This window comes from Haplochromis burtoni, unplaced genomic scaffold, assembly GCF_018398535.1.
Source record: "Haplochromis burtoni strain Fernald_Lab_line unplaced genomic scaffold, NCSU_Asbu1 Contig_92, whole genome shotgun sequence".
In the NCBI taxonomy this organism is placed as follows: Eukaryota; Metazoa; Chordata; class Actinopteri; order Cichliformes; family Cichlidae; genus Haplochromis; species Haplochromis burtoni.
Window position 1 is genome coordinate 746,176 of NW_024582453.1, and position 12,804 is coordinate 758,979.

The 12,804-nt window shown below is 39.0% G+C and overlaps 1 protein-coding gene across 21 annotated transcripts in view; it reads right to left on the reverse strand.

The window, feature by feature from the left end:
- The window catches only part of ptprk (protein tyrosine phosphatase receptor type K), a 105,581-nt gene that overhangs the window by 31,939 nt on the left and 60,838 nt on the right, over positions 1-12,804 (reverse strand). For all 21 annotated transcript variants that reach the window (XM_005935374.2, XM_005935375.2, XM_005935376.2 and 18 more), the window contains 2 exons: positions 9,191-9,303; positions 8,382-8,562 (listed from right to left, as the gene is read on the reverse strand). In XM_005935374.2, the coding sequence (XP_005935436.1) occupies positions 8,382-8,562; positions 9,191-9,303 (294 nt within the window). The remainder of the gene's footprint in view (positions 1-8,381; positions 8,563-9,190; positions 9,304-12,804) is intronic.

The window sequence follows — 12,804 nt, forward strand, 5'->3', positions numbered from 1 at the left end:
ACACACACACACACACACACACACACACACACACACACACACACACACACACACACACACACACACACACACACACACACACACACAGCCACAGAAGAGACTATAATCACAAGGCTGTGCTATTCCTCCTCTACATTCTGCATGCAAGAGTCCTGCCTGTGAGTCCACTATATGCCAGGGAGTACATTTAAATACATATATTTCTACCTGCTTTCTGCTGCATTCACCTTAAAAGCCTACCTCAGATACAGGAAATAGCATTCAAGCTATGTGGCTATCAATCCACAAGATATTGCTTTCCTTTGGAAAACAGAAGAAAGGTAATATCTTTAAGCGCTACCAATTGCTGTCAAAGAGTTATTTCTCCTTCTAACTAGAGAAGATATCCATCAGTCAAGGCAGATTCCAGAGGATGTAACAGTCTATTGAAATGCCTCTGCCACTCTACCATCTTCCAGAGTAAAGCATGATAAATATTTTTGAACTGAAGCACAATATAGCTAGCAGCTTGGTGTATCCTCAGGCACATTGCCATAGATCTAAATCACTAATAATATGTCACTAATAATTTATTTATTACTAATAATTTATTATATAAATAGACTTTTAATCCTAATGGGTCAACCACTTGAGAAAGGCGGTGAAATACAGTACACTTCCATGTTGCAACACTCTTCAAGTATCTTATCCAAATGCTTGCTATTTTTGATTAATTTGGTAAATTCAGGGACTTTCTGTTCTGGATATTTTAATCAGTTTAAAAAGTTCTCGATGTTATAATCAAAATTATCTTTCTAATCAGGCTCAGTACTTCCAATACTTAAGAAATGCCTTGATTAACTCTGATATTGATTGGATGCATTGGTCTTTGACATCGCCAGAGTGAAATACATTACTGGGAAACAAAGACAAACTTAATGAAAAGCTTTGTTCTTCGTCAAAAATTGAATTCACCTTGATAAGCCTATCACCTGTTGATGTTTTATTCTTCTTTTATCCGGTCTAGCTGTAACCCACCTGATTCCTTATGTCCTCCCAAGATTTTTTAATAAAAACAGCTCACCTTAAATAGAGACGCACGTCTCTCCCCAACCCCTCCTTGTCTTGCTCTGTGTTTTTCCCTGGGTCTTCCTCTTTCAGAGGAGACTACACAAGGACACAAACTTGTCGCTTCTTCTGACAACCCATTATCTGCCTGTCACTCACACACACACACATGCATGGAAGCTCACAGGCACCTACACACACACACACACACACCCACTCACACTTTAGATTGTGACTGAATCAAGATTAAATCTGGGCAGAGCATTTATAGGTGTGTTTGTGTGTGCGTGTGTATGTGTGTTCATCTCAGTAAAACTTCTCATAATAACAATTCATTGTCAAGGACAAACACACAACTCTTACATACACTCAACAACACAAAATGCAGTCATGCGAATGTTTGCGTAATCCTCTAAACATAAATATGTCACTAATAATGTGACAAACAGATGGACAGAAAATGAGGAATAGAAGAAGACACAGGGGAAGAAAGGCTGTGCAGGTAATTGTCTGCTGAGAAAATATTATTGCTGAACAGCATGCGTGTTAATAGCTGAGGGGTCGGAGCATTTCATTTTTGCTTCAACCTGTTATTGGATGGTTGACATTTAAATAGAGCAAGACAGAGACCACTGGTTTCTCTGCCTGTCTCTCGCTTTGTTTCGCTGTCTTCCTCACTTGTCTCATTCTCTTCTCTGTGTCTCTCTCCCTGTTCAAATCAATAGTTGTGATCCTCACTATAAAACAAGCTATTATGACACACAGGTGCATACACACACGCACACACATGCTCACAGTTAGGGCAGTGTAATAAATTACATTGATTTCAGGGTCTCTTGATGCTAACACTGCTTCACAGTAAGACAGTCTTCCACGTGGAATTAAAACAAAATATATGACTGGCTGCCTGTCACACAAACACACATGCACACAGTGTCATATTTCCATCACTTCAGGGGGCATTACAGTCATTTCCTGGAGACTTGCCCTAACCTACCATCATAACCAGTTACCCAACCCTAACATTAGGCCCTATAATTTCAAGATTTATTATACTGGGACTTTGTGTCCCCAAATGGGAGGTGGTTCCCCACAATGTGAATGTGTAAACAAATTTATGTGTCTTTAACACCCACACGCACCATGACTTTTTTGAAAACCCATTACCCTATTGACTTATATTGTATTGCTGCTTATCTCTATTTATAGTGGAAGCAGGTAGGGAACGAAAGAGAGAAAGAATGAAAAAAGACAGAAAGAATAGTGGCAGAACAGAGCAATATATGGACAAAAATGAAACTGGGTTTGAAGAAAGCGAGGAACAGATAAAGGTAGCAGAGAGAGAAAAGGGAAACGGAGACAAGAGACAGAAAGAGAGAAACAGAGGTGGAACGGGGAACGACGATAACTCGTCTGGAATACAGCCAGAGTCAAGCGGGACCAGGTCCAATGGCAAACCACAGAGGCTGCCTTGTCCCTTTCCCCCTCCTTTTGGTAGACAGACAAACGGCTGGATTCATGTTGGAACTAAAAGGCTTTGTTCTCTACAGATGCAGCTTTGAAAACAACAACAATACCAATAAACACTAACAATAACACCAACGACAGAAAGCTTCATATCAGCAGAATCCAGAGGTTGGAATTAAAAAATGGAAAACAAAAGCAAAGGAAATGAAACTAAATGAAACAGAACTATGCTAAAGGCAACCAAACCATGTCCCTCAACATGAGGTATTAGGAAGAGCCAACAAACACAGCCATAAAACCATTGTGAGAGGAGATGAAGCTGAAGAAAAAGCAGAAGAAAAGAGGAGAGGAGGGGCTGGAAAAGAAAAGGTTGACAGGAGATGCGGCTAAAGCCAAGTTAATCTGTCCAATTAGTTCCTGGTAATCCTTCCACTGTCATAAGTAAGACAAATGAAACTCCATCCATTTATTCTGTCTCTAACTCTAATTTCTCTCTGCATGTGTGCTTCTCTTTCTAGGCCACATTTAAGTACTTAAAAGGTTCAAATTTGCCCTCCAACATGTTTTCAATTTGCACTTGGAAGCTACATGGATTTTGAGAGGCTAATTATGAAAGCAGCAATTAAGTCCAAAAAACACTATCCATACAGTGCCGTGCGAGTTGTTTCAAATTATGAGGCTGAGAAAAATAAATGGAAATCCAGCTCGTGTCTGATGATTAAAAAGACATGCATGAGTTAAATTCAAAAGCAATTCGAACATAAACGCGAAGCAAAGAGGGAGGAGACCACAAATGTCTTTTAAAGGGTAAAGTTGGCTCTTTTCTTTATTCTTCTTATTACCCATAAAACTCAACATTACTAATACCAATAACACCTCTTAGTACTTTCACCTTTTGGCTTTTAAACAGTTCGAACATTAGTGTGGTGTGGAATTGACTCAGATCAAACTACAAAGCACACGCTCGTGGAAATGAGGCCATCCAACTTGCAGGATTCATTAATAGGTAATTAGTTGGTTTTATACTTTTCACAGAAATGATTTCACAGAAACAGCAACCAGAACCTCAGTGATGTAGTAGCTCCTCCGTCTCACGATCCATATGGGTCATAAATGTGACCTTGACATTCACCTTGTTTGGCTGCACTACAATCTGGCCAACACTCCAGGAGGAGTGCCCTTAAACTTGCACAGTTTAGGTGATCATAAAGGAGCAGTGATTCTGGTTAATTGCAGATGCACTGCACGAGGATGAGCACACGCTAAAAGTTTAATTTAATTCACCAGACCTGCTTATCAAGAGTCCAATCATATTAACTCATACAAAATAAAGATGATGACAGTACACTTTAAAAAGCAGTGTATTTTAAAGTGTCACATTATTGCAACAAAATGTCAAAAATGGAATAAAATCGCCTTTCATGCAGTGTTTTAGCTCATATTTTCACTGTTTTGCCACAGCGCACAGAACATGTTGCATTTTTTTTTTATGAATTTCATTAAATTTAATTTCAAAAATGTCTTCTGAGCATGTGACATTTTTGGTTTAGGAACTACAGAATCTCATGGCGGTTGCAAAGCACTTTGTACGCAACACAGCTGAAATCTATCCATGAAAAACTGACCCCTGCAAATAAGAGACCCTCCGTTAGATTAAAAAAAATCCCATTTGCCACACGAATGTGGACCCACACAGACAGAACATTACTGTAAAACTGACATGCACAGCAAAACACGCTCTGTCGCTAAATCTGTTGGCTGCTCTTTCAAGAGACTGACACTTAAAAGTGTTGTACTGCTGGTGTGTGTGTCTGTGTGTGTGCATATTCACATATAAAAAGAAGTAAATATGACATATTGTGTGTGATTCCCTGCAGCATCTGTGTTTGTGTGTCTGGAAATGTGTTTTGTGATTCTATTCTTCCATAAATCCAAGTGATGCTGAGCTTGTGCAACATATGAGAAATACTGTGACTCTCTTGAACTGCGTGTGTGCTCGAGCCTCAGCAACTACGATTTGTCTGTGTGTGTGTGTGTGTGTGTGTGTGTGTGTGTGTGTGTGTGTGTGTGTGTGTCTTTTGTGTGATCTAACCTCCCATGACCAAGAGGTTTTCAGCAGAAAATTCAGGATTTGGATTAAAAGCTACTTCATCACCTTCTGTTACACACACACACACACACGCACGCACGACACACACTCACTAACCCTTCACTTCAAGTTGATTATATTTCACCCTTCAGACAAGAGCAATACATCACCACAGAAGAAAAATCGAGAAGAGTTGGAGAAGAGAGACAGAGAGAGCGTGAGAAAGAAGCGGGGACAGAGGAGAAAAAAATGTAAACGGAAGAGATGAAAAGAGACGTGAGGACAAAAGAAGAGAGGAAAGGAGGAGATGAAATCCTTCCTGTTATCATATCAATTGCTCAGCAGTGTGTGTGATGTCTGCTCAGTTTTTTATTAACTATATTGGTTTTTTAATTAAACAGTGTTTCGTGTGGTGGCACGCTGGGCTGTGCTGATGCAACTGCTGTGTAGATGGTTGCCTGTGATGTGTCTGCTGTGTCGTGTGTGTGCTGTGTGTTGCATTGTGGATCAGCGCTGGTGTGAGTGGCTTGTGCGCTGTGTCAGGCCATAAGCGTGTTCTATCGTGCCACAAATGCCATGTCATTATATTGTATTAAACTAAATATTCAGTAAACTACAGGTGGTGGGATCAGACAAACCTAACCAAACAGAAAAAGCAAAGGAGTCATTACCATTTAAATAACATTCCTACCCCGTGCCTGTGTGTGTGCCTCACTCTAACAACAAACACAAACACACACAATCCAACTCCAAGGGTGTGTGCACACTTGCATGTGTGTGTGGATAATCTCAGTTACGCTGGAAACACAAAGGGAGAAGGTGGGGAGATTTAACTAAAAACATCAGCATATTATTCAAAATATAAGTAACGGTGCCAAATCATATACTGTATATAAAAGGTGCGACTGTGACCTCACATACTGATTTGTGGATGACCATTAATTTTCAATTCAATTCGATTTTATTTATATAGTGCCAAAGCACAACAGCAGTCACCTCGTGGCACTTCATATGGTAAGGTAGACCTGCTACAATAATAGAGAGAACCCAAAAAATCAGATGATATGGTGTGATTGAAGCTAGACTGCAGTGGGAAAGAAAACCTGGCAGAACCAGGATCAGTTGGGGCAGCCATCTGCCAGGACAGGTTGGATCAGAAAGCGAGTCAGAAAATTATAACATAGATATTTTGAATGTCACCATTTTATTTTGTTTTTTTGAGTGATCTACGTAAGGACAGTGTGTGCTGGTACCGTTTGACTTGCCACACTCTAAATCATATTGTCTTTTTTACTCAAAAGTAGACTTTAATTTACAAAATTACACTATTTTGCATTAAGTAAGACCTGCAACTTGTAACAGAAAGCATAAACTAGTCATAAAAGACTATGGAATGAATTTATTTGACTGTATATTAGCGAGATGACTTTTGTGAAACCTCAATTTATACAGTGACAAAAGTAATATTTTGTTTTTGTGCAGAACCACATTACTTTTCTTTATAATTGTAACACAGGAATTTGACCTCTTCGCTGGCCTTGACACTGAAAGTACTCGCCTAATGTCTTTCTTAATATCAGATTCCACTCTATGGCTCTCATAAAAAGTATTTTTCATATCCCTGTTTCTCTCATTAAAGGAGCATTTCTAAATTGCCAGCTTTAGTTTCTCAGCTGAACTGGAGAAAATTGTTCATGCATTTGTCTCAGCGCACCTAGATTGCTGTAATGCTCTATATACTGGATAAATAATCTCTTACACACCTCCAAGCTATACAAAAAGCCATTGCCAGACTACTAACTCGTTCTACTAGGTGAGATCAAATTGCTTATTTTATACTTTCCACATTGGTTCCCAGTAGATTTTAGAATTCATTTTAAAATTCTTGTATATGGAACATAAATGGACAAGCTGCAGATTTTTTTTAAATTTTTTTATCTCAGAGTCTTATTAAACACACTTCTGCTCACAGTCTTTGGTAGCTAGTTGTTCCACATACGAAACTGAGAACTGGGAAGACACAGAGCCTTTCAGTTTGTGGCAGCTAGGCTTTGGATCATTCTCTCACTCAACTTCATTTAGCTGATTCTGTGGACTTCTTTACAAATCTGTTAAAAACGTAGTTGTTTACAATGCTTTCTGTTGGGATTATTTGGTGTACAGAAAATGTAACATCCACAGCAAAGATTAAATACCAGTCAGAAGCATGCTAGCTAAGCTTAAAGGCTGAAAACACGTGAGAACAGCCTGTATGCATCTGTCCAAAGGTAATCTACCTATCAGCAAACAAAAGTGGCTCATCTTTTAGTTCCCTGTTCAATGAAAAGGTCTTCAGTATTAGATCTCTCGTTTCATCCAACTAATCTAATTGATCTGAGGAATGTTTGTTCATAAGGACATTTGCTGCACTGCTACTGTCTGAAATGCATTTGATGAATAACTACGTGCCAGGAAGTCCTTCTAAAAATCATAAAATATTAATGCCTTAATATCAAACATCATAATACACTATAGTTTTTTACAGTCAGGAAAACAGAAAAAAAATCAGATGTACAGGATTAATTTTTTTTCTTTAGTCTCTAAATTCATAATCGCATTTTCTAGATTTGGCCTGTTATCATCATATTACGTAGATTACAATGAGTTTACGTCTTTACCAGCAATGTGTTCCAGCATGAATGAGGAGAAGAAGATTAATTTCCTCTTCCTGTCAAACAGGAAACTGTTCAATACACGAGTCGCCTGAACAAGTCTATGACTTCCTCTCTGTCAATAAACAGACACCACATACGTGCAGATCCATTCATTGTTAAACACATGCACACACACACACACACAGGTTGGCACACATCAGTCAGACCCTGTGGTTATGAGTTTTCATCTCTCTTTCATTTTTATTCTCCAGTTTCATCATTCTCTCGCCTCTTGCACTCTCTCGCCCCACTCTCATTCTCTTTTCTCTTTCTTTTCCAGCCTTATTGTTTTTCATCATCTCTCCATCGCTCCCTTATTCTGTTTCTCATTCAAGCTCATTGCTTTTATTTCTGTCTCTTTCTCTCTCATATCAACCCTCTCTCTCGCTCCTGCTCCATCTCTCTCCCTCAGGCTAGCTGTGTTTATATTTCAGTCGTTTATTTCTACAAATGTCAGACAGTGTTTCTGCCCTCCGTCTATTGATCCACAGAGAGCGAAAGATGGGGAGAGAGAAGCAGGGAGAAAAGGGGGAAAGGCAGTGAAAAAGAACGAAGCAGAAAGAAAGCTATAGAGAAGGCACAAAGGGAGGTATGAAAGAGGAAGAGTAGCAGAGAGAAAGCAGGAATGAGGTGACAGAAGTATAGAAAAAAACAGCATAAAAAGTGATAGAAAGTGCAGAGAGCCTCCAGTGTTATAATCACTCTTTTGCGCAGATCACTGAGCAACCAAGAACTGACTCAGGCTCTCCCCTCCTTTCTTCTCCAATTCCACCCCTCGCTACACCTCTCCTCTTCCTGCCTGCTCATTGTACAAATATCACCCTACCAACTAAAATATATATACCAAGACAAAAAGAACAGTAGATGGACAGATCGATAAATAATAAGACAAGCAGAAAAAAGCCTGTGTGATCAAGAGGGACCAATTAAGTAATGCCATCTGTGACTTCTTGCTAAACCTGGCTTATCTTCTTTTAGGAGAACATACATAAGGAAGGACTCTATTGACAAGGCAGAGTCTCTAATCACAAAATCAATACATTGAATCCTAATTCTTCTATGTTAACATATTGCAGCTGTCCTACCTGCACATTTGGTCCGAGTAATGAGCGGCGGACCAGGTTTCCCGGTACCTCCCTCTCCTGGTCTGGTCAGTAAGACCCTGATCTCATATTCTGTGTCTGGGTCAAGATGCCATAACTTGTAGTTAGGAGAGTTCACAGCATGAGTCTCTGTCCAGCTGCCAGATGTCATACGGTACTCAACCTATTAGAAAGAATAGAAAGTATTAATCCGAACATCAATATTAATGTCAGTGTCATATGATAATCTCTGGAATACAAAGGTTTCCTCCATGACCAGATACCATGCTTCTGTTTATGACTTATAACCTTGTGAAAATATGCAAATGACAACTTGTAATCATGTTTTTCCTTATTTTCTTTCATATGCTGGTAAATTGCTGGATGTACATACTAAGCATGGCAAAGAAGAAATCAAGAAAAATAATCCCTGTGAACCAGAAGCTTGTCTCCATTTTTAGACAATTTTCTATGATGTAAGTGAAGGTGGATATCCACAACAATGTTCTCTCAGTCACATGACTGGTGTGAGCACAGAAACAAACCTATAGTTTAAGTGTTTTATTTGCAAGAGGCAGACAATCAGAAGAAAGTTGGCTTAGAGGTCAGCTTTCTTCATATAAGCTAAATCGGAATTATTCATGTGACTTAGAAGCCACCTGTTTTCCTGTAAGATTATAAATGGTAATTGTTATGGTCTTTGTTAAAGGTTTGTTAAGTAATTACATAATTTGTTAAGTTTGCATGACTACAATGCCCCAATTTACAATGTTAAAATGTTAAAAACATCCAGTACTTCAAGACTAACGCACCTCCTTTAGTATTATAGGTCCATCTCCAAATATGGAGTTAGCATTGAGCTGAATTAGTAGATAAGTGGGACCGACACCGAGCAGCTGAGGTGGTGCAATTGGGTGCGGAGGCTCTGGGGAGAGAAAACAAAGAACAAGAACATGTAAGTTGGTTTCGCAAAAACAAGGTCACTTTAGGGTGGCAGCAAACATAATAAAGTCAATCTGATAAAATACCTCATTAGTGGTCACATGATCTTTGTGAACTCAAGCATTTTAAACAGAATACCTGCCAGCTATGACAACTGTCTAGGGTCTAGGTCTTGTAGCCACGACACCCACTCACAACACAACCGTGACTGTTGAGCTACGTGAGCATCATGGCTAATTAAATGGTTTAAGATGGTTCATAGGGCTGCTTAGATCCCATGTCCTTTTACTAAGAATAAAATCATAATAATAAAGTTTACACTCTACACATGACAAGCCTTTTACCTTCCTGAATTAAAAATACAGACTAAGCCCTTTTCTGATGTGAAATGTGTGCTTTTCTTACTTCTTCTGTTAAAATCAAATGGATTTTTGGTCCATGAGAAAGAATTTGTGTAAAACATGCTAATTCAAATATGACAGAACATCTTCGCTACCACAAGACTGTGAATCTACTATGTTAAAGCAACAGCATGAGCAATTGCCAGTTCCCCCCTCTGCTTTTTTGTTCTATAATCTAAATCTCAAAGCTTGTACTGGCAAGATGCAATACTGAAAACTAAAGCGACATCCCTCACTTTCCATTCGATCTACCAAAAGAACCCTCCCAGTAAAAAATGCACATAAGTTGCTAACATTCCTATCTCTCCCTCTGTTTTGACAAGGTTGTTTGCTATGCATCACCATCACCCGAGCATCAGCCACCAACAGGCCCTGACTTAGGGGACTGATATTTGCCCATCACTCCCCAATATCTCTGTGCAAATGTTTTCTGCAGGACTAAGACGATTAGAGCCTAGAGGCCAAACTCTGTTCTACTTGTCAGGTGGCTTTTGGAATTCAAGTCCTTATTCAGACTGAAATCTATGCATTATATAAGCATCCGAAAAATTTAGAGACATCTCAAAGGGGATTTGGTTACCATTATTAAGTTTGCTTATTTTCCCAAACATTCAGCTCATGAACTACCCCTTTGTTAGGTGTAACGATTAATTACCTTACAGTATCATTTCATACTGTAAAATAAGAAAAAAAGTATAATTGACTAAATAACGGCAATTAAGTTTTAAATATTATGCACAGTATGTAGTTTTACTAGACGTATGTCCCTGTAACACGGCCACAAAGTGCTTGGTGAATAAATGATGTGTTTTTACATAATGTGATGGATGCACGATGGTTTCAGGGCCAGCCAGATCCCAGATAACTGTCACACATCTGTGACTGACAGGCTGAAAACACATACAACCTTTAAACACAGTGCATCAAAGTTTGATCTACTTGACACATCTACACACACACACACACACACAGATCAACGCATGAATTAATCACTCTCCTCACACACATGCACTGTGATCTGTCTCGCATCCAGTAAATCATAAAGATTTTTATCTTTCTCAGACACACCACCAGCTTCAATCACACCATATCAAAGCAAGTACTGTATTATCTAAATTAAATGTGTGTGCCTGTGTGTTACTGTGTATGTTGCTCCATTAACAGTTATATTTCACATTACTGTCACCTGTTTTTTTTTTTTTCTTTGTGTGCCTGCGTTGTCATTTTTGTGTGTACTGAATGTGGCTGTCAGAGAGGTGCGCACGGGGAAGCAGCGCTTTAGCAACAGATGAAACACTGAAGTTTGACAGCACGCGCACACGTGCAAACACAGACACAGGCACAGGCAGGCCAATGAAGCTGAATCCAGATAATGAATGTTGAAGTTACTTCAGAAAACCACCAACGTCAACGGCATGTCATCCCGCAATGCCATCAAATAAGCAAAGTAAACAACTCGATGATAAATAAGCAGATGAAGAAATAAAGCAGATTCACAATGATGCATTTTTAAAGGGCACAAAACAGTAGGTTTATTTATTTTTTAGCTTGTGTGTTAGCTTGAATGCGTGTTTGAATGTTGCTTAAAATCTACTGAATATCTAACAAATAAATAATACACATAAAAAGGAAACAGTAAGAAATGTAACTGGGTCATTATGAGACTCCAGAGGAAAAAAAACAAAAGCTGGAACAAGCTCAAACTTTACATTTTCTCCTTGTTTTGTTCCATCACTTGTCATTTGTGCAACTGACCTAAAAAATATAACAAATCATCAATGGTGTTATTCCAATATTTTGCGGTGGAATTGCTGTCACTATCTTTTTTATTATTAATCACATGTGTGAACCCTCTCATCGTTCTCAGGTTTTTGGGTCGAATGTAAATGAAAATAAGGAAACAAATGAACACTGGGAAAGCTTCAAATGTATATGCTGATTCTGACCTACACTGCCTCTGTGATTAATTTCTATATATTGTCATTCATTTTCTTCCGATATGGAAAAGAGCAAACAATCAGAAGCTATTATGAAAGATGTTTTGGTAGGTTCTGTGCTTTTGTGGTTTGTAATGTGGTGACAGAGACAGTCAGACTAATATAAGAAAGGAGTGGAAAAAGAGAGAGTTTTCATTGGTGACCGGAGCCCACCAGGAATGTCCTTTGTTTTCCATCGTCAGCAACCTTGTCAATAAAGTTTAGCTTTCGCAAACCTTTGCTGACATCACTAGGGAGCTCACTGGAGGTCATGTGACCTACAGAACTACAGAAGTGTGCATGAGCGTGCAAGTGTGTGTGTATTTCAGCTGCATTAACAACAGTCCAGTGGTAGTAGTTTTGGTTTTCTATAGTTTTATATAATGCCTGAAGCTCCACCTGTCAGTCTAACTTAAGAGTGTGCGACTTGCTACAAGAGAAAAAGGGACATTTTAGAGGTGGACCACTATAGCTTAAACCAACTGCAGCAATTCAAGCAACTTGTGTGTGCACATAAGTCTGATACATGTTTGTGTTTGTGTGTGTGACAGTAATATTGCAGGAGATTTTTAGGCCATGGGTTGTGTGTAATGCAAGCTGGCATGGTGATGTGTGTGTGTGGTGATGATGCACTCTGTCACCAAAGGAACCAGAGGGCAAGGCTTTATTAGAGCTCGCCTCTGACCAAACCAAAAGTGACACGCACATACATATACACACCCAAACACACAGTCAGACTCTCTCATACCTCTTGTGCTGTTTATCTACAGTAAAACTTGTAAAGGCAGAGCTTCTGCTTGCCAGCATCCATCCATCAGGTCTTAAAATTTTGGGCTTTGGGCTATTGAACCTTAGTACTGTTTTGGTACACAAGGAAATGTATATGTAACACTGAATTTTAAAACTGGCCTCTGGATATTTGATCAGATCTTGTATATTTGTTTGGAAAAGCAAGCGACCCAGGGATGCTGAGTTGACTGTTATATTGAGAGAAAACCAGCAAGTAATCTTGAGAGAAGCTACAGCTTGTGTGAGTGACGTGTACTTCTTTCTAAAAACCAAGTATCTATTGATCGCTTATTAAAGTTTTACAAACGAATAATAAAC